The 23723-nt window shown below is 35.0% G+C and overlaps 1 protein-coding gene across 2 annotated transcripts in view; it reads right to left on the bottom strand.

Annotated features, from left to right (window-relative positions):
* LOC136028399 (Y+L amino acid transporter 2-like) overlaps positions 1-23723 on the bottom strand; it is a 61538-nt gene that overhangs the window by 362 nt on the left and 37453 nt on the right. For both annotated transcript variants that reach the window (XM_065706217.1, XM_065706216.1), the window contains exons 5-8: positions 21493-21616; positions 16182-16382; positions 12794-13028; positions 4675-4767 (exon numbers count right to left, since the gene is read on the bottom strand). In XM_065706217.1, the coding sequence (XP_065562289.1) occupies positions 4675-4767; positions 12794-13028; positions 16182-16382; positions 21493-21616 (653 nt within the window). The remainder of the gene's footprint in view (positions 1-4674; positions 4768-12793; positions 13029-16181; positions 16383-21492; positions 21617-23723) is intronic.

Below are 23723 nucleotides of genomic sequence, written 5' to 3'. Positions count from 1 at the left end.
AAAGCAAAACTTAATGTTGATGATAGCGTCCGTTCTGGAACAGAATGGATAGATAATTGAGCGCTTATAAAGTGATCACTTGCACTTTATTTTACGAAACATATGAAACAAGTTGTATGCACGTGCTTAGTATTGTGGATGGGCTTTGAGCCCCCCTTGACATCTCGAGGATTTTACAATTTTCCCTAATACTTTTTTTATATTTCAGAGGCAATGTTATAGCGTTGTCTTATTAAGAGCCATATGCCATCAACGTATTCCCCCCATAACTTCATATAAGAAGGATGATTGTAGACATTTTGAAGGGGGGAGGGGTTCATTCCACTGGAAATACAAGTTTCTATTGCGCTTTTAATGGTGAAAATGGATCGTTAACCAGCAGCTATTTTCCAGGCGCTGATTGCTACTCGGCCCCCTCATCCCCCATAATCTCGAATCCAAATTTGAATATGTTTTTTTAATCGTCAAAGGGTTCAAATAGAATTGCACGAAGGAGGACTTGACGCACCCCAAAGCCCTGAGAAAATCAGGGTTGCCATTTTCTGACGCCTTAAAACAGTGCAAATGAACGCCAAAAAAGAGTAATTTTTGCTCAAAACGAGTGCAAGTAAAAAAAAACTTGCAAACTTCCCCTTTGAGGTTAAAAAAGTGCATTTTACACAAAAGTTTAAAAGTTATCAACTCTGTTACCTTCGATAAAATACACTTCTGACGAAGTTGCCGACTACCATGAAAACTGACACCCAAAAAGAGAGAAAGATAGATAAATAGATAGATAGATAGATAGATAGATAGAGGTTTATTTAAACAACAATCGTAGCTCAAATGGTTAACTTGATGTTGAAATACAAAACATTTTCTTATGCACTATTATATAATCACGTAAAAAAAAGAGACGAAAGAGTTCTGATAGCAATTTAACCGAGCACGCACAGGCACAAGTTTCACTCTGCCGCATCCCCTGTGAGGTAAAAAACAGCGCATTTCACACGAAAAGGGTACAAGTTGGTAACCCTGGGGACAATAGCAGGAAATGTGCTAATCACCCATTGCTTTGAGGATAGGCTTTATAGAGTGAAAAGGGATGATCTTAGGTGTCCGATAAGCTCAAAAATTGCAGAGATCATTCCCTGGGACAAAGAACGCTAATAACTTGCCAGGGAAACGATCTTAGGAGGCACACAAATTTGAAATTTTGTTTATCCCTGATCAGTTTGAAACTTGAAGTCCTAAGTCCTTGGCCAAAAAGAACCTAATGTATAAATAATTTGTTCAGGGCATGTCCTCACAAGAAGGGTGTGTATCAGCATAGGATGGCTGATATTCCTCTTCCTGTTGCAATTCCTGCCTAATGGGCCATGAAATGGAAATTTAGACCCGCTAGTTTTAGTTCCACCAAGAACGGACCCGACTTAGGGTCAGGAATTTTCGAAACGGATTAAAACTTAGACTGTAAGTCCTTGGGCTGAGATCACTCTAATATAACAACAATTTTACTTTTTGGGCGTGACCATAAAGATAATTTATTGGGCTTAGATTATTCTTCTCAATACAGAAGAAAAATTGAAGGGGTTCTCCCTTTAGGTTTGAAATTCCCCATTGCTAGAAAAATAACATGAAGTTTATGAAGTTCTTATATCAATTGCTAAACATTACAGAGACTTCAAAAAGCTTGCTAATGTTTATCAGTAAGTCTTATGTAAGTAAGTAAGTAATGTAATGTAAGTAATGTAAATGTAATGTAAGTAATGTAATGTAATGTAAGTAATGTACAGTAAGTAATGTAAGTAAGTAAGTAATTATGTAAGTAAGTTTCTTATTAAGCAAGTTTCTTGCTCTTCCTAGTCTCAAGAATTTCGTAATATGGTTTGACATATGTACCATTAAAAATGTCGCAAACTGCAATTTTTGCGATTTAATTCGATTTTAATGTGTTTGTTTGTGTGATTTTTTTTTGTGATTTAGACTTCCGTAATATGGTTTGGCATATGCACCATTAAAAATGTTGAAACTGCGATTTTTTGCGATTTAATCGTTTGCATAAGCCCAACGTTGTAAAATGACAAAATAATTGAGGAGGAACAAAATTACGAGACAATCATTTCAGTTGGCATTTGGATTTACAAAAAAAACTTTTGCTGAAATATTGCTGTTTTATCGAGGGGGGGGGGGGTAGTAAGCTTGCTAATCAAGTCACAGGCTTCAAGCTGTGAAAGTTAGATTTTGAGTTCTATGGTGAAAATAGCTGAAAAAGAAAGAGGCTTGAAAAGGGTTATTTACGCTTAGCACGATATATAGCTCCTCGTGAGAGCCTATTTCAGTCTGATGTTTAAATTAAAGTTAGATGTAGTTAATTCTGGATTTAGATTACATTTGTGCACAGCCAAGAGAACCTTAATAATGGTAACCAATTTTGAACAAAATAGCTCGTATGAATTCAGGCGTCAGAAACTATACTTATATCTTTCTCTGATAATCTACCACCAATAATCTCTCCAATAATCTACCACCAAGCTCAGTATATTGTGTGTATGGTCAGATGTTACTTGTTCTTGAAATATGATTTACATTAACTATGCTTAGACGCTAGAAAATTTTCCATGAGGAAAAAAAATGAAAAAGATCAAGCTAAGATAGTTTGAATTCGTTAACAACACTAAGCCTATTTCTGACTCCTAGCCCTAACATAGAATTCATACCTTTAACTGAGGTTAACATCAATTGGAATCAGAATAAGTCACATGTCTTTCATGAAATAATATAACACTATTATGCTAGTAAAATTGAATGGATTTTTTTGTTTGTTAATTTACTGGTACAGAAATGATTGTATTAAACGATTTTTGACCTGATCTGATCTTATTTAATTTAACCAAGTTAATACATAAAATTTTTAAATAAAAATATCGTTTCATTTTGTGAAAACCTCGAATCAGAAGAAAACATAATGTAGACATGCACAACTTAACTCAGTAGTTTCCTTTACTTCTTCTATTTGATCACCATATCAGAATTGAATAAGAAAGAACAACTGCCATTTATCATGTTTAAACTCCTTCCATTTTTTTTGTGTATCTTTTATGTGTATCTCCTCATTTTATGTTGTTTTAAGTGTATTACTCTATCCTTCATTAAGTAAAAAAGAAATAAATTTTTAGCTGCAAGTAACGAGCAAAATTAAAACTTAAAATGAAGAGAAACTACTACGTCTATGAGGAAGTTGTCCCCTCCTAAACAACTATCTTTTCACGCTAATTGTATAGGATTGTTAAAATATTCAATTTTAGTGTAGAGAGCGAGGTGTTGAGGAGGGGGACAACCGTCTCTCATATACGAAATAATGTTCGTTCGTTTTATGTCTCAATGTTGCTCCTTAGTTTCAGTTAAAAAATCTTCTTTTTTTAAATTTAATTTCGATCGTCTTAAAAGAATACAAAAAAATCTGGATCCATCTCCAAGGAAAAACCCCTCTTCCTCACTAAATATCCTCTAGACAATTCAAGCCATGTAAAAATTTATCCCAAAAAATTACCCTTAACATCTCCACGCGTAAAACTGAATCGGCAAAGAGAAAGCAAGACATAAAATAATTTCGTATAGAATTTTGGAAAATCCCCCAGGCGTAGAACTTCCCCTGAAAAGTGCAAGTCCTGGAAACCTCCCCACGATAAAGTTTTTTCCCAATGAAAAATCACCCCAGCAAAATATCTGCTCCAAACCCGAAAAATGTACGAACTAATACGTAAACAATGAAAAACTTTATAACTTAAAGACCTTTCCCAGGGGCTGTGGAGAGTCTGGTTATCTCCAAAGGCATAGTTACTGGGTCTTTTAACTATGCTGAACAAAATGGCTATCTCAAAATTTTGATCGGACGATTTTGGGAAAAAACGGGGCTTGGGAAGAAGCCTAGTTGCCCTCCAATATTTTTGGTCAGTTTAAAATGGCAGTGGAACTTTTAGTTTCTGTTCAAATGAGCCCTCTCTCAATATTCTAGGACCACTGGGTTGAGCATCCGTGATCTTTTTTTCTTCTAGAAAAAAGAAATTCCACATTTTTGCAGATAGGAGCTTGAAAACCTTAAGGTGGGTTCTCTGATACGCTGAATCTGAAGGTGTGATTTTCATCAAGATTCTTTGAATTTTAGAGGGTGTTTCTCACCCTTTTTCAGGAACCAGGCAAGTTTTCTCAGGCTCGTAGCCTTTGATGGTTGAAACTAAACTTTATGAAAATTATAGATTTCGAATCGGCACAAAGACCGATTCTTCAAATATATTTATTGGCATCAATACTCTGTTTTTTAGAGTTTGGGTTACTCTCTCTCTCTTTCTTTCTCTCTCTCTCTCTCTCTCTCTCTCTCTCTCTCTCTCTCTCTCTCTCTCTCTCTCTCTCCCCTGTTTAAGGCCCTCCAATCACCTAGACTGATAGCCCTGATTCTAGTTGATTTTCAAAGTTTAATATGTCCACTATTTGTGAAATGTTTGCTTAATGTACTTTGAGTTTGGACGGTTACGTTGCATAATTATCCTTTGATTTATGATCTTACTTATACTGATTTCTGTAAGCGTATTGTACGTAAATTCGTATAATAAAATGAAGGCAAGAGATGCTTTGAATTACACCAAAATATGAGAATCTAGCATTCCCTCTTAAAATTTCAGCAAAAAAACTTACTGCAAAAATTTGGCAACCTGCCACCTTGTACGGTTTTTCTTGTCACCAAGAAGTAGAAGGGCAATCCACTCAATGTCAGGAGAAGACTCATTCCTTAAAATAAATTAAATATTAGCTTGATTTATCAATTAAATCTTCAGAAGCGAATGTACAGTTAAATAGGCTATCGACAAGAAATGACAGATTTTCAACCCTAGATGTACCCGCCCAAGGAAATATTACTTTATCAATGTTGCCAGACAAAGATATTTCAATAATTACAACCTTGCTATGAGAATTATTTAAATACAAAATTTCAGACAATAAAGTCATAATTCAGTCATAATTTCACATCAATAAAGGTCAGAATCTTGCTAGTTTTAGCAATCTATTCTATTATTTCAAGGTAAAAATTGGCGCGATTCCGGGTTAACGCTGAAATCTGCCTCAAAAATTGTTCAGCAATATGGAATTTATTCTTTTTTCTATTTCTATGGCTTCAGCAAAACAGAGAAATACAGTAAAAAAAAAAAAAAAAAAAAAAAAAAAATGTTTACAATGCAACTCCGTTCTACTCTGCTATAATAAAGAGGCATAAAATAGAGAGAGGCGTGGAAAGATGGTTGATTTTGAATTAAAAACAACTTCATGGAAGTGATGAGAAACTTGAGAGCCTTGGCTTAGCCAAGCATTCGAACAAAGCCAAGAAAAATAATCTTTAAAAAAATATTTCTTTACATTTTCATAAAAAAATAATAAAATAACAGGAAAGCTTCTTTCCTAGGTTATATAAACTGTCTTTTCTGTATAATTTCTCCTACATTTTTGTGAATTGGCGCCATCGGGTCAAATCTCCTTTGCCGCCATATTACCCACATCCTTTGCAGCCAAAGAATACTAAAGAAATTATTAAGCGAAAAAATTACCAGCTTTGGTTCATTTACACGCTTTCTTTGCGCGGGGCTCATTTCCATCAGTCCCGCGCAAATGAGCGGGGCTCATTCCCATGGGACTCATTTTAGAGTTAATGCTTTCTTCAAGTACATTTTACAAAATTATGTTAATAGAATTAAACTGCCATATGACGCAGAAAAATTTTATTTCTTAGTATTAGTATTATACAGTATTTTTATATGCATCCCCCATCATCTTAAAAAATTGTTTCGTACGCTTTTTTGAGCAAAATCAAAGAGAATGGGATATATTGTCATAAACTGGAACTTTGGTGATTTAACGGGACACTATACAATATTTACAAAGTAACATTACTGAAGATAAACTATTATAAAAAAAAAAAAATCTGGATGGTTACTGGTCAGTGACTACGTAGGGGCTTAAGAGGCCGTCCTTATCTTTCCTCTGCAGAAGATGACTTAGGACTTAATTGCGGGATTTCCATCGGTCACATAAATTTAAACAGACAAACTCATAAATAAGGCAAAATTGGCCGCATATGAAGAGTTATATTCTGCTGTCATTCTTAGCGCTTAGTCATGTGGAAGGAGGAGTAAATTAAATTAAAAAATTAAATTAAAAAAACTAAAAAGCAAAAAATACTCCTAAAAATTTAGCACTGACAAGAAGGCATCCGCTTTACAGTGGACACTGAATAAATTTTAGATTTAATTTAAATAAAGCTTGCAGGCCTGCAGGTTAAGTGATTATATTTTCTTTCACCTACCACGTTTAGAAGTATCTTAAAAGGCAAGTACGCTGCAGTTCAGGATAGACTAAAAAAGGGACAAAATAGCTTGACACTATATTACATTGGTGATTACTTTTTTTCAGCACTAGTCAGTTTCCACCACAAAAGACTTTGGTATTTATGCCTTATAGCTACCACACTCAAGTTCTTGGTCTGAGTAAAACCGGTTTTTTTCTGTATCTACACATTTTATATACTAAGATGGTATTTTATTTAGCTTACTACTACTACTGCTACTACTAACAGCTCACCGCAGCCTCAAAACGTTTGAGGCCAACACAGCTACCCATGCTCCTCCCTCCATCCAAATCTATTCAAAGCCTACATCTTTACACCCTCCCAGAAAGTTTCCATTTTCTTTAGACCTTTCTTTATGACATCCTCACACCCCCAATGAGGACAACTTGCTTTCCGTTTAGCCTTAGGTTGGCCAAAAAGGACAATGTTCGGCAATCTGTCATCATTCATTTGCAGAAAGCGTCCTGGCCATCTCAACCTTTCTTAATTATAGCCCTAGAAAGCGGGATTCAACCACATTTTTCGCACAGCCTACTGTTTGGAATACGGCCAGTCAGCAGGGTACCGAGAACAATCCATAAACAATTTCTCTGAAAAACATCTAGTATATCTTAATCCACTTTTCGGAGCACCCATGCTTCAGAGCCATGTTTGACCACTGTCATCACTGTACCTTCCAACATTCTTATCTTGGTCTGCAGACTTATCTTCTTATTCTTCCAAACTGTTTTTTAACTGCGAAAGGACACCCAGAGCCTTTGCTGCTCTAGTTTTAACATCTTTACTGCTCCCATCGTCTTTACTAATAATACTACAACTGTAAGTGAAGCTGCCCACCTGATCGATCTCTTCGTTACCCAGCGTCATCTTTTCACATTCACTTATTCCTAGCTATAGTGACTTGGACTTCTTAACATTAATTCTACTATTCTACTACTTTTGCTACTATTCTACTAGGCTACTCTACTTTTAGCATCTTCACCGCTCCCACCGTCTTTACTAATAATACTACCAATGTAAGTGAAGCTACCCACCTGGTCACTCTTTTCATTACCCAACGTCACCTTTTCACATTCATTTATTCCTAGCCTTTGTGACTTACTCTTCTTAACATCAATTTTCAAGCCAATTCTAGAACCCTGAACTCGCAAAACTGCCTATAAGTCATTTCATTTTGCTCAAACTTTCATCTAGGATGCTTATATCACCAGTATAAATCGAAGACTTGCTCATAATCCATAAAACTGAGAACCAAAGGTGTTTGACAACTAAGGCACTTCTCAATTATCAACCTAAGAGTGAAAATTCGATCGACACATCTTCGAGCTTTTCTAAAACGAACTGCTCTTCTCTTAAAACTCCGTCTACAGCATTTCTCAGTCTAAGAAGTATCACATTACTAAGTAATTTGCTACCTACAGAGACCAGACTAAGGCCTCGATAGTTACGACACTCACTCTTATCTACTTTCTTATACAGTGGTTTAATTAAGGTTATCCTAAAATCGTTAGGTACTTCCCCTTTTTCAAAAATCAAATTCAAAATCTTCAGTAACTTATTTCTAACCTCAGAGCAAACATATTTAAGAAACTCATTTACCACACTATCAGCACCTAGAGCCTTATTATTTTTTAATTCCTTTAGTGCTGTCGCTAATTCTTCGTCACAAAACAAATCTCCCTTCACATCCAAGGTATCACAAACTTTTTCATTTTTCCTCTATACCTTTTCCTGTAACTGCATCTTGGTTTAGCACATTCTCAAAATGTTCCACCCATCTGTCTTTAACTCTTTCCTTATCACTAATGGTTATCTCGTTCTTATCTTTAACTCGGACAAGTCCAGATTAACAACTCGCTCTCAGTTTATTAACATGCCAGTACAAAATTTTACTATTGTGCCGTGTAGCTGCATCTTCCAGATCCTCGGCAATTTTATTCATGGCTTCCACTTCACACCTCCCTAGTTCATATTTAAACGCTTTCCCCAATTTCTTTACAGTCCTTTCGCTTCCATATGATCTATCATTCAGATACTTGTTCTACAAACCCTTTTTTCTCTCTATTAAACATAAGACTTTCTCACTGATATTCCTAGCTACAGTCTTGACTTTCTTCCCTATAATACCATCAGCAACTTCACAAATTGTTTTTCTAAAATTATTATTACCATCTTCCACATTGTCAAATTTTAAACTCTCAAGTTTAGTATTCAGCTATTCCTGGAAAGTTTCTATCAAATCCTCATCCTGGGGTCTACCGACATCAAAACTTCCCGGCAGGTAATTAAACTTCCAAAATTTTAGCTTTAATTTAACCCTAGACACTACTAGATAGTGATCTTTACTTTTAACATCAATAACAGCACTCCTACATACTCTAGTATCTTGTATTGATCCTATCAGTCTTCGGATTGCTATAACATAATCAATAAGGTTAGCTGTCATACCATCACGTGAATACCATGTCAACTTATGGGCCATTTTATGGAAAAACACCGTATTGGTTATTATTAGATTGTTACGCCTACGAAATTGCAAAAGTCTGTCGTCCTTACTGTTTTCTTTTCCTACACCACATTTGCCTAAGATAGGATACGATCTATCCTATTTCTACCGACCTGGGCGTTCGAATCTCCTAGTAAAACACCATATCTATACCTGGAACCCTGTCTATTTGCTTTTGTAACTGTAAGTAAAACTCATCTGAGTCACAAGTATCTCGGTCAGTCGATTCAACAGGGGCATATACTACTATAACTGATACCCTGAACTTTTTAGTCACAAAACGAGCAATTAGTATTCTATTATTAATACCTTCCCAGCCTAAACAAGACAGGAGCTTACTTATTCATCATGAGCCCAACTCCCTGTCTATGTACACCATCCTTCCCGCCTGAGTAAACAAATTCTATATCACCTAATTTCATGCTTAATGTCCCTGGGATGAGTTTTTGAAACTCCTAATAGGTCCAGTTCGAATCGTCTGAATTCGTCAGTCAAAATGTCAACAAGATAGTCGTTTTTAATGCGTAGTTCCAATCTTCAGGTTCTTTAGTTCATTGAAATAATTTTGGCCGCAGAAAAAGCAATTATCCCGGACACCAGTGCAGGACGGAGATCAGCATATCTTCTTAGTTCTACACGGAAGCGCTTAAGCCAGCTTAGAAGCGGAGAGCAAGAAGTTCCTGGGACCTGCAGCATCAATGGAGGCCTTGTGCAATCCTGGGCCCGTCATGGTCATAGTATGGTTTTCAGCACTTGGAGATGATCTTCTATCAACAAGAGCCGAAATCCTCCGACTCCTCCATACCTCCGATTCATTATATATTCATGTCACAAATAATATGCTACTATGGGGAGGCAACCCATACTAAAAAAAATTAGCTAGGAAATTAGCTCGAAAACGCCCGTCAAAACAGACCAAGATCAGAAGAATTATCCATTAATCAGAATCCCGTGCGAATGTTGTGTCGTTTACTAGGCTATAACTCCCTAGAGGGGTGCCACTCCTCAAGTGGGAATAGAGTTGACCGCAAGGTCCCAAGTCTTTCAGGTACCTCAAAAGGATCGTGACAGCCCATTGCACAGGCCGTTGTCCATAGATTTTGATCTTTCACCCTACCGCAGTTGTCCTCCTATAAAGGATCCTCCGAGGATTGTGTTCTGTTTCACCATGTAATTTAACCCATTACTAGGATAATGTTTGTAACTCATGGGACGTGCGGACACGCCGGTGGGTCATGTTGAGTGTACATTTGAGGGGTCTCTTCCTTCTCCACCTGTATTTATGGCTCCAGGTGAGGGCACCCCAATTTCTCTCATGGACCCCCACGAACAAGGTCCCCCCTTGGTCCGTGCCTCCAATGGAGTTACACTACATATCTATAGGATGTTCCCCTATCACCATCTGGGGACACACTGAGTGGCCGGGGGGAGGGACCTAAAGAGCAGTAGACTCATAAACCATTTTTTTAGGATTAGTTGTAAGAAAAAGATATTACTCACATAATTTTTGGAAGATTTTCTTAAATCACATTGTACTATTTTTGAATTCTTCTCAAATACAAATAAAATATATAACAAGCTTCATTCCAAAAACCTTTCAGATTTTCTAATACTTTCTAATACTTCAGACTTTAATATTTAAAATTTTCTAATACTTTAAACTTTTTAGGAGGAGTGAGTGATTTATTTATCAATGTTTGACAATTTGTGACGATCATAATATTTCATTTTCAAGGCAGTCGTAAAGAAAAAAACTACTTATAATATAATGTATCATATAATATAATACATTAATAACAAAACATTGTTGCTTATGCCACAATTAGTTTAGCCTAATGCAAAGCAATTTTTCAACCTTTTTAAAATGCTATCTTGTCTTTAAATATGTCACCTTAAAAATGGATACGATTTGACTTTATACACAGACCTAGAGTTTTAAATCAAAAATTAAAATCTTAACAATTATTAAACCAATTAAGCACTTATTGAGTGAAAAAATGACAAAAACGAGAATTCAAACAATAAATATTATATATTTTTTCTAAATGATATTTTTATAGTCCCATAAGAAAAAAAATCGCTCGCCTGATGACCCAAGCATTATAAAAGCAGCAGTTTATGGTCTGCCACTTTTTGTCGCCATCTACTCTTTCTCTAGTTATCAAGCTGGCAAGTGACTCATTTCAACATATTATAACCATCCAACAAAGTGGATCGACAAAGAGTAGCTACTCAGACTCTGCAAGGTTTGAAAGAGCTGAAACAACTTGTCATTCCATATTTACAATATTTAAAGTAGCGATCACATATAATTAAAATTTATTTCCACAAAGATTCTAGAGGGAGTTGGAATTTTAAGAAATTGTTAAGATTAGTATGCTCCTACAAAGCTCCGTAATTTTGCCTATATTACTGCGTAAAGACGTTTCATTGACTACGAAAATAGCGTCTAGAATACTACCGGAAGGTATTACAGATAAAAGTATTTAATATTAAATAGCTCAAAATATGCATACCTATAGTAACTGAGTTCCCCATTTTAGAATGCACTACTGATCTCGTGGCAGATCACTAAACTATTTTGCCAATACTACCGCACTAAAATATTTTAAATTACCTAAATAAAACTAAATATATTTTAAATATTTTTATTTAACTAAAATATTTTAAATATTTTAAATATAAATATTTTATATTTATAGCACTAAAATATTTTAAATATTTTAAAAATATTTAAATTTAAAATATTTTAAATATTTTAAATTTAAATAAATTAAAATATTAAGTAATTACCAAAAATAGTGTTTAGAGTATTATAAAAAAATATATATATATATAAACAAAAAGTATTCAGCATCTAATTACTCAGTGAAATATGTATATTACTAAGGGCCTCTTTCCGAAGTTTAAAAAGCCGTTAGTGATCCTTTAGCACATTAGGGAACTATTTTGCGAATCTTCCTACATAAATTCATTTTTAAATTATCGACAAACGTTCAATTGCTCAGAAAAAATGTGTACGAGCATATACTCAAATACTTAATAAAGTTATACCTATTAGAGTTCCAGCAGTGATAAAATAAGCATTTCCATATTTGAAATAAATATTACTAATACTGCTAACAACTCACTGATGCACAAAGCCAACTGAAGCCAAAACAGCTATGCACGCTTTTCCTCCATCCCAATATATTCAAAGCCTTCATTTTACACCCTCTCAAAAATTCCGATTTCCCAACATTTTTCTATACGACATAATGCAGCCCCAACTGGGAAAGACTTGCTTTCTGTTCGTCCCTAAACGGTTGGCCAACAAGGACAATCCTAAGTGATTTGTCATTTTTCATCTATAGAAAATGCCCTAGTCAGCACAATCTTTCAATCATTATAGCTCTAGAAAGTCGGATTGAACCATACTTTATGTAAGCCCAATAGTTGATGACACGGTCAATCAATCTAGATAACTTCGAAGACCACACTATCTTTCCATGAAGAAAATATAACAGTTCAAAATAGGGTTGAAACCTTTTGATTGACAGTGAAACAAATACAAAATTTTTAACTGGATATTTCGGGCACATTTACAGTGTCAATCATCAGCAGTAATACTGTTGAAGATTACTGGACATTGTATATGTGTCCGAAATATCCAGTTAAAAATTTTATATTTGTTTCACTGTCAATTAAAAGGTTTCATCCCTATTCTGAACTGTTATATTTTGGTCAATCCATCGGGTACCCAGAAGAGTCCGTAGGCAGTTTGTCTAGAAAACATCTAACAAATCTTTCTCCTTAAACTATAAAAAAAGCTTTAAAACCATTAAAAGTACATTTCCCATCTAAAAACCATGGCTTTACATCTCATATTCCAGATTTCAGGCGGGGGAAGTAATTAATTTTTTTTGTCTTACCTGTATTTAGTGGCTCTTCAACTGCAGGCAAAACAAGTAAGAATATACAGCAACAGAAGAATAATATTGGTAAGAAAATAGGCACTTTGATAGGCCGATGAATTTCAGGCTTTTTCCATCGAAGAAATAAGAGACTGGCAATGCTGGCGGCAACGGTGAGCCAAAGGGCAAAGCTTAAGTAGTTGATAAGAACAAAAACGTCACTGACTATTAACATTGCAATGGTTATGAGCGCCTGAAAACAGAATAAAACTGTGATGAAAATTTTTGTTTTCGTTTGTCTAAAACCAAAACCAGTTTAGTGCTAAAATGTCTTTGGAAACTCAGAAGGATTCACCAAAAACTATCTCACCTTAATTTTCTAATTTCTTGATAGACCTTTCCTAAATTTGTTTTTATTTTGTTTGGTTTGAGAAGCAACAAGAGTACCTATTTTTGATCACAAACTTCAATTGAATAATGTAATCTTAATTGACTTTTACTATTACTAACACCCCATTGCCTAACCAAGCCACCTGAGGGAAAAATACCTGTACATCCTCCTACTCCATCCCAATCTGCTATAAACTTGACTCTTTATTGCCTCTCATGAATTACAGAATTATTTCATTCTTTTCTTTCATTATTTCATTCTTTCTTTCTTCTTTTAGTTATTTATTCTTTTCTTATGGCCTCTTCTTTTTCTATTTGAGGACGTCTTGGGCATGAAAATCCAGCACATTGCTGTGGTTTTTAATAGGAGGGGTTTCAATTCTCATTCACCACAGCTCACAGCCACGGTTTGTTGTAGAAAATTCGTGAAAAGTTAATCCTATTGCCACTGTAAAGTTTCACGTATAGAGGGTCCCTTCCAAGGACAAGGATAGAGGAATGAGCTTATGGCCAGGGTCATTACTAGCCAAAATGTTTGAGTGGGGGGACGAGGAATATTACCGAATGACTGGTCATTTTTACCGATCATTTTATTTTATCAATTTTTAGCACAGTATTCGTTTTGAATACGATACGTCAAATCACTGCACGAGTCGGTAAACCGCTGCATTTCCCGACCGAGATTGAGATTACCTTAAATATCATGCCAGTATTTCCATGATTTTTATTTAATCAAATAGAAAACAGTGGCACCATCTGTAAAACTACAGCAGGAGTCAGTAAAATTGCTGCGTTTACCGACCAAATTCGAGATTTCTGTAGATTATGTCAGCACTTTTATTGCCTTTATTTAAACGAACAAAAAAACTTATGTGACGTGACGGCCCTGCTTATGGCTGCATAATAGATTTTACAATAATTTGTGCAAAAACAAGCTAATCTTTGCAAGCGAAATGTGAAAGCGCATTTTTGAAATAAGTACAAACAAGACTGAAATAAGTGCAAAATTCATGCACAAGTATCTGCAGAACTTGCCTTTACGAGAAATTTCTGCTTAAACGGTTCTTGAACAGCAAAGTTGAATGAAAGTTCAACAGAAAATAAAGACCCGTCCTTTGTTCTGAAGTGGTATGATTAAAAAATGGAAACTAATTTAAGCGGCGCTTAAATTAATTGAAAATTACTTTAAATACCTTAATTTTTACTTAATTATACTTAAATTTTACTTAATTAGTTTAAATTAGTAAATTAGTAATTAAAGTAAAGTTAAATTACTTCAATTACTAAAAATCTGTCCTGAAGTGTAGACCTTATCCAAAGGTTCAAAAGCTGTGCAGGAATCAAGGTCATATTTGGAATGCACAGAGGTAAAAAAAAAGAAGAAACTGATTAAGAGGTGCTAACCAATCGGAAGAAGCAACATTTCATTAATCTTTTGAATCGTAATTTGCCAACATATAGAGATTAATATCAGTGGAAAGAAACTAAGTCAGCTATATTTAGACACTCTCGTTCACACATATTTAAAGAGTATGAACAGGGAGTTTTAATGCTACTAGTCAATCCCCTTTCTTTCAGTCACATTTAGGCTTTGAAAAATCAACACATTTAAAGCGTGATTGAAAGCAAATTTATATAAAAGAGGAACATGACATATTAAAGATTAATAGAAAACAAATTTATATAAAGGGAAAAAGGACATTTATCTGATAATGAATTGGAAGACATGCTGTGTGCAATAGAACAACATCTTTACACCTAATGCGTGCCTTGACCCTGACTAAAACAAGGAGAGAAAGCTTATTTGAATATCAGTGGCGTAATTCGCTATGGGGAAGGGAGGGGGAAACTGCCCCTGCCAGAGCCCAGTTTGCCACTCAACCCTAGTTTCTCCCCCAGGCCCCAGTTTGCCCCACATACCCTAACACCTAGTTTGCCCCCCCCTCCAGCTGAAATTTAGTTTCTTTAAAAATCCTTTCAAAGCTAAGAGAAGCCTGTATAATTCAAGCATTTGTAAAAACGGGCTAGTTTTCTATAGTAAATTTTTGCCTTTATTGTATTATATGGGCTATGGTTCTTTCTTCAGTTTTCATTGTCGTTTTTGCTTGATTTGGGAAAATTGGATCCAACTTTGACCCCCCCCCCAGGATTTTGACACCATTATGCCACTGCTGGCATTTCTATTTGGATCAAAACTCTTACCCCTTCATCACCCATATTGCATGAAAAAAAGACCAAAAAGACCTTTGTCAAAATATGCTAAAAAAAAGTTCAAAAGGACCTTTGTCTAAATATACCAAAAAAAAGGTCCTATCATAATGAATCACAAAAGGGTATCCATATTTATACACCTTAAAAATGAATGTAAAATCTTAAAAAAAAACTAGCAGAAGTAACAGCAAAGACAAAAAAGAATTAAAATAACATTAAATTTAATGACATACAAATAATTTAAAAGGAAGTTTTTGGTGTTTTAACCTAAAAATGCTATTAAGCCATCTTAAAACCAGCCGTTTATGCTATAAGGATTTTACATATAAGTGGCCCCGTTTCAATATGGTTTTAGCCCCCAGTCCCTTGGTACTGACCCCAGACAGTTTTCAGTTGAAACCTGTTGCTAACCAAGCTTACTTCTACTAAAAGATATAACTCTTACGCGCGGCAAAAGAGATTTAAAAATTTTGATATTCTTTATCAAAACCGAGTTTGATATTTTAGCAAATTTCAATGGAATGAACCATTTATAGTTAAGTTTTAAAATTGGATATTTTTTAGCGAAAAATTCAGCACCCAAGTGGCACAAACAGTGAGTTAGAATACTGCTAATTTAGTTAGATGGGGTGAAGTGGTTTCATATTTGTTCAGGTTTCACATCGGATTTTGCGAAATCCGTAAGAATGTGGCATTGTCTCTAATCAGTGGATTATTTTTAGCTGACCAATCACTAACCGAGGTTATGTGGCTAACGTTACACAAAGGACATGGGAAGTAGCTAATAAAAGTTCAAAAGTCTTACATTTAACAGGAGTGCTGGTATTGGTGTTAGACGCTTCACGTGAATAAACCCAAATAAATTTGGTAAATGACCTTCTTTTGCACCAGCTTCCATTAAACGGGCAGACGTAAAAAGAGTTCCATTTACACCGCCGAAAGTCGAAAATGCAACAAATAGTGGAATGGTCCACTGCAAAGCCCCAAGTGTCTTTGACCCAAAGGTCTGAAAAAATCGAAAAAAAAATGTAACATCATTCCCAACATAGCTTTCTGACCTCGTAAAACTTCAAAATTACAATTATTATTAGTTAAAACCTATAATCCGATATGCCTAAAACTTTGCAAATATAACACCATAACAAAGGAAAACCCAAATAAGATAAAGTGACTCCTATTAGCTGACGCAGGAACTTGGCTGCAAATAAATTAATACGCAGCTTGAAAGTGAAATCAGGTTAATATACCTAAGTCCATTAAATAAAATGCCAGAGGATCCTGAGAGCTCTCAAAGTGAATAGAAAGGGGACAATGATATTAATATATTAGCTTGGGAAATAGGGACATCTACTAAACTCTGACAGAGGCAATCTTTGAAGGTGGACAATGTTTACAAACCGTCCCCCAAATTCTAATCTGTAGTTAAAATTGAAAGCAACATTTAAGAAGAATATTAAAATCTATTTTTAAAAACGGAGTAAAATATAGAGTACTAGAAATTTAAGATTCGTAGGTCAACATTTTTCTGAAGCAGGAGGGTCTCTTATAAAAACTTGAAGGCAGGTTTCAAATCCCCTTCCAGAATTTGGGTATATTTGTTTGAACAAAAACACCTCTAGCGAGGTATTTTCAGGCAGATCCTTTTACATGAATGTAAAACCGACTGGCCTCTTACCCCTTGACTCTCACAGACAGGGCTGCCAAATTTTTTTTTTAAGGAGTGTGTCATATTTTTTCCTAAAATGTGCTTTTTTCATTATCACAGATTCCATAATGTGTCACAAAATTTGTCATATTTTTCTGATACAAGTGGTATCATATTTAATTGTCAAATCTTTATTTAGTGTTTTGAATATATGATCTTTTCCAAATCAGTTCAAAAAGGAGTAAACCTAACCTTATCCTATTATCTTGGGATCATGACCTTTTTATGACGTCATGAAAGAAATAGAAACATTCGATTAAATTAATGTTACACACTATGAATTTGTGTCTGGCCGGCCAACGAGGCAAGTTTACATTTATAAAAGTTTTAGGGACAATCAACTCCGACAGTTAATTGGAAATAGACTTCTTGTATGACGTCGTAATCTTAATCGGCTCTATACATAATCGGCTTTACTGGCTAAGCTTTTTATTTACTCAATATGTAAGCCATTCAACCAGCTTCGATCTAGTATTTCTGTCATATTTGTTGGTGCCTTTCTAAGCCAGATGGATTATTCTGAAGGAAAGACCCTCCTGTGCTCCTAAAAGTGGGAGTTGCTGCTTATGCATACAGCTTCGGAAAACTACATGCTGTTTACTTTTTACTATTAAGTACGTACCAGTTGACTACATCAAATACTGAGTCAAGAAGCTAATGAAGTTCAGATATCCAGCGTGCATTTTGATTTGAAATTTCCGCCTATGGCTGTTTTCTTTGCGTGGTATAAATTTCAAATATGGTGATGGCATCTGTCCTGTATTCCACACTGTTTGCGTACTACCGCCATCGTTAGGTAGCGCTATTCCCTTCCATTAATTTGTAGCTTTTCTGGAGGTAGAAAATTAAAATTTTGCTTTTCTTTTATTACCATTTAAAAAAAAAAGACCTGGATGACAAAAATGTGTAATTTTTGTCGATTGCATCATTTTTAAATGAAAAATGTGTCATTTTCGTCGATTGTGTCATCATTTCGACTAAATGTGTCATTGTGTCAAGCAACATCAAATTGTGTCATTCAGACACAAAATGTGTCAATTTGGCAGCCCAGCTCACAGATGTCGACGAACAAATAGTAATTACTGGTCATGGCATTTTAGTTGGCAATTTTAGGTGCTTTGTAAGGAAATTTGAGTTGAAAAAAATGAAACTTTCATCGGGCAGCTTTTTTTTCTGTGCAACAGCAATATCGATTTAAAAAGCTGTAAAATTTCGTTCTAAGCATCAGTAACAGTCATAAAAGTGCCAGTTCTACATAAGGGAAATTAAAATTACTCAATGATGCAATTCAGAAAAAAAGTCTACTGCAGGTTTTTCTTTTCTTTTTCTTTGTATTAACCTAGAACTAAACATCAAGACAGATTCACGACACTACAGGGAACTCTACATATTTTATTACATTATAATGATATTGTATCATCAAACAATATGATTTAACACAATAAAGACATTCATAGATATGATGTTCAATGATATCATAAGTAACGCTTCCAAAATCAATTTGGGCACTATGTATTTTTCAAACAGTTCGTGGTAACGAACTGAAGTAAGGAGCGACCCGGCTCAATAGTAAACGAAACTCTAAAAACCGGAATTTCGATGCTAAAAGATATATCAAAAGAATCGGATTTTTATGCTGATTTTAAATATATAAGTTTCATCAAATTTAGTCTTTGTCATCAAAAGTTACGAGCCTGAGAAAATTTGCCTGATTTTGGAAAATAGGGGGTAACACCCCCTAAAATTCATAGGATCTTAACGAAAATCGCACCATCGCATTCAGCGTATCAGAGAACCCTATAGAAAAAAAAAATTCAAGGTCCAATCTACAAAAATGTGGAATTTCGTATTTTTTGCCAGAAGTCAAATCACGAGTGCGTGTTTATTTGTTTTATTTCCCAGGGGTCATCGTATATACCAAGTGGTCCTAGAGTGTTGCAAGAGGGCTCATTCTAACAGAAATAAAAAGTTCTAGTGCCCTTTTTAAGTGACCAAAAAAATTGGAGGGCACCTAGGCCCCCTCCCACCTTCATTTTTTCCGAAAGTCAACGGATCAAAATTTTGAGATAGCCATTTTGTTCTGCATAGTCGAAAACTATAATAACTATGTCTTTGGGGATGACTTACCCCCCACAGTCCCTGGGGGAGGGGCTGCAAGTTACAAACTTCGACCAATGTTTACATCCAGTAATAGTTACTGGGAAGTGTAACCGACGTTATCAGGGGAATTTTTTTGGTTTGGGTGTGGGGTTCAGGGGAGGTTCCTTGGAGGAATATTTCATGGGGGAAAAGAAATTCAATGAAAAGGGCGCAGGAATTTCTAGCATTACTATTAAAAAAAACAATGAAAATATAAACATGAAAGAGTTTTTTCAATTGAAAGTAAGGAGAAGCATTAAAACTTAAAACGAACAGAAATTATTACGCATATGAGGGTTCTAAAAATACTTTATCATAAAGAGCGAGGTTTAGGAGGAGATAAATACTTCGCTCTTTATGCTAAAAATTTTTTAAGTAATTTCAACTATTTATTCTACGGCCTTTCTGATTCAGGGGTCATTCTTAAAGAATTGGGACAAAACAAGATTTAGTGTGAAGAGCAAGGTATTAACGAGGGGACCAACCCTCTCATATGTATAATCAAAAATATAAGAATAGAAAAGTTTGTTACGTAAGTTAATTCTTAAGTTATGTATTTTTTTTACTAATAAAAACGTTCGTTAAAAAATTAAAAGATCTAGTTGCCTTTTTAAGTGACCGAAAAATTGGAGGGCAACTAGGCCTCCTTCCCCACCCCTTATTTCTCAAAATCGTCTGATCAAAACTAAGAGAAATCCATTTAGCCAAAAAAAAGAATTAATATGCAAATTTCATTTTAATAATTTATGTAGGCTACGGAGAGCCAAAATCAGACATGCATTAATTCAAAAACTTTCAGAAATTAAATAAAAAAAACAAATTTTTTGAAATGAAAGTAAGGAGCGACATTAAAACTTAAAACGAACAGAAATTACGCAAACTTTAGCGCTCCTTGCGCTAAAGTTTGATTCTTTCTCGCAGCTCTACTTTTTAAAACAATAAAAAACTTTAGCGTAAAGAGCGGGGTGTCGAGGAGGAAAGGCCCCTTTCATGTACAGAGTAATTTCTGTTCGTTTTAAGTTCTAATGTCGCTCCTTACTTTCATTTCAAAAAACTTGTTTTTTTATTTAATTTTTTCATTAAGGCACTTCGTATAGAAGGGATTGTCGTAGAAACTTTGAAAGAAGCTGATTCGATTGGAAATTAAACTTCTATTGCCTTTGTCAAGAGTAAAACTGATTGGAGGACAACCAGTTCCACTCCCAGGCCCATCAATTCTTCAAGCGCATCCAATCAGAATTTTAAGATAGCCATTTTTTTCAACACAGTTAAAAGGTACAGTAACTATGTCTCTGGCAATGTCAATCCCCCACACACCTCAAAGTTAGGGCTGTAATTTATTCAACTTTCCGACTGTTTACGTATAGTATTTGTTATTGAAAAAGATACGCATGTTTGGACTTTATTGTCCAAAAAGACGAGGGGCGAAGAGTCCTCTCTCGATATTCTAGGAAAACTGCATCGATACTAAAATCCCAGAAAAAAAACAACAAAAAAAAATAAAGACGCATCCATGATCGTTCTTCTGGCAAAAAAAAAAATGCAAAATGCCACGTTTTTGAGGATAAGAGCTTGAAATCTACTGTAGAGTTCTCTGATACGCTGAATTTAATAGTGTGATTTTCATCCAGATTATTTCACTTTTAGCGGGTGTTTCTCCTTCTTTTCGAAAATAAGGCATATTTTGTCAGACTCGTAACTTTTGATATATAACATTAAACATTAATACATTAAAAATAATTTGTTTAAGATCAGCCTAAAAATCTGATTCCTTTGATGTATCTATTGATATCAAAATTCCGTATTTCAGATTTTCGGTTACTATTGAGCCGGGTCACTCCTTACTTACAGTTCATTACCAAAAAAGTGTCTATTTCTTTTCATTTCATTTTTATTAGTGCTATAAGAAACAAATACAATAATAAAGAACAAAACTGAAAGAGTAAAAGATAAAAGAAACACAAAAACATCAGATATTGTAGATCCAAAAGCTGAGCTTGTAGCGGGCACATTCAATACAGCAACAACTTCAAATGCAGAAGAAAAGATAATTCATACAATAATTCATAAGAGTTATTACATATTTTTCTTAAGTCAATCATAAACACTGATGTAAAAGATTTACTTAGGGAATAATTAAAAAAAAAATATAAATAATGGAAATTATTATAGGTGACTTCAAGTTGTTATTGTGAAAATTAAAATGCGTATTGTTCCTGCTACGACAGCGCCCAAACCTTTTACACCCAAAAAAATTAAATGACCTAATTACCATTGCAACTGCAGTCGAGGCAATAATCTCATTACCAGGTACCACGACAAAGTAGGCTAAGTTCACAAGAAAGTATATCCCAGTTACAAGTGGCATGCCGATCCATATTGCCAGAGGTAGGTTCCTAAAAAAGAGAGAAAAAAAAAAAACAGTTTTCATGCTGATATTATTCCCAGGCAAGATTGCTGATATTATAAGGGCAAGAATTTTATTTTATGATGAATATACAAAAACAAACATTTTCTGAATCAGAGAACGAGGTCATTTTTTTTCTAGTAACGAGCAATTTGAAAAGTTCCATTTTCATGGAACTATGAAAATGGTGGAAATACTAAACATATGTTATTGCATATTCGTAAATATTAAAGAGATGGTTAGAAGCAACATATATATATATATATATATATATATATATATATATATATATATATATATATATATATATATATATATATATATATATATATATATATATATATATATATATATAAAACAGAAGTTAAAGATGACACGGCTTACATGTACTTGTGGCGGAAGTCAGGCGTTTCCACCTCGCCCTGCATCCGGGATTATTATTGACCTCTTTGGACCAGGTTTAAGGATCTGCTGCCAATTGCTCTGTGAACGGGAGCCAAATGGCCGACCATCTATGTCCAGATTTCTTAAAGCCACCCATGGGATCCACGTAAGAATTGATCAAGGTCCACCAGTTCTCCTTTTGCCCTCCTCCATGCCTCTCCCAAGAATCGTAGGGCTCAACTAGAAGGATTCGATTTCTAGGATTTTCTAGAACTTGTGACGAGTAATGGAGTCGAAGCCCACAGCGCAGTCGATGAATATTAAAGTTAGAGGTAAGTTATACCTTTGGAATTGTTGGATAATAAATCGGGTGCTGAAAATATTATCAATGCAGCCTCTGCCTAGTCTGAAGCCAGCTTGATTTTCGCAGGTACTTTTCTCCTGGGCACTTTTAAAACGATTCAAGAGAATTGTCCCGAATATTTTCACCGCGATATCTATAAGACTTATTCTTTGGTAATTTCTACATTCAGTCCTATCTCCTTACTAATAAAAGGGTAATATAATTGAAGTTCTTCAGCATTTGGGAAGGAATTAGTTTTCTATGGATCTTGAAGGATGCCATGGATCTGTTCAACTGTTACTTCGGGGCATTTCTTGTATAGTTCAGGGGAGAGACCATCTTCAACAGGGGATTTGTGATAATTGAGTGTTTTTATTGTATTGAGGATTTCGGCTCTTGTAGGAGCGCCCAAATCAACATCATAGGGTTTTTTCTGGACAAATGGGGGAGGATCGTCAGAGGGGGATGAATGAGAGGGATTTAGCAATGATTGGAAATTTTAGAAATGACTGGAAATTGAGGAAATTGAGATGACACGGGAGTTTTCAAGGGTTACAAGGTTAAGAGTTACAAGGTTAGAGGTAAAGATGACAAGGGATTAAGCAGGAATTTAAGTTTTTATTGGTAAGACTCCCATAGCAACATTTTCAGGGGGGGGGGGTATCAAAGTGTAAATTTACATTCATTTCTACATCTGCTTCTTTCACTATCATTTATTTAATTTTTTTCCGTGAAACATCTGCCTCGTATGTTTTAGTTGTTTCTGAAAAACTTCGTTCAAACTGTTTTACTTCGCCAGTCCTTACAGAGCTGTCGCAGTCCTTACAAAGCTGTCGCAGTCCTTACAAAGCTGTCGTAGTCCTTACAAAGCTGTCGCAGTCCTTACAAAGCTGTCACAGTCCTTACAAAGCTGTCGCACTCCTTACAAAGCAATTTATATTCTACTTGTCATGGATTTCTGGAACGACAAAGCAAATTGTAAGAATCCAGGTTTCTAGAAGGACTAAGAATAAAAAAGCAAAATCTATCCCCTGTTCTTCTTTTTGGACAATTATCTGCTCTAGGATTATTTGTTCTCTGAATATTGTAGATAAACCATTCTGATAAACTGCCAACACATAGTGTTTTCGATATACTTCATACTTGCCTGTGTGTAGATTTTACCTTCCATAATTTGTTAAAATGTCAAAATATTTGATTGATGAAAAACTGTTTAACCCTTTCCTTTTCCCACAAAACCTTTTATTTCAAGTCCCCTTCCCCCATACCACCCTTCTTTCTTTTTTCTTTTTCCTGAACAGTAACTGAAAGTTTCAACTTCATCCCAAAGCCCCTGCGTATAAGTTACAGACATTCTGTGTTGATGACC

This window comes from Artemia franciscana, chromosome 6 (genome assembly GCF_032884065.1).
Source record: "Artemia franciscana chromosome 6, ASM3288406v1, whole genome shotgun sequence".
Lineage (NCBI taxonomy): Eukaryota > Metazoa > Arthropoda > Branchiopoda > Anostraca > Artemiidae > Artemia > Artemia franciscana.
The sequence above is the reverse complement of the archived record's forward strand: the minus strand, read 5'-3'. Positions and strand labels throughout refer to the sequence as shown.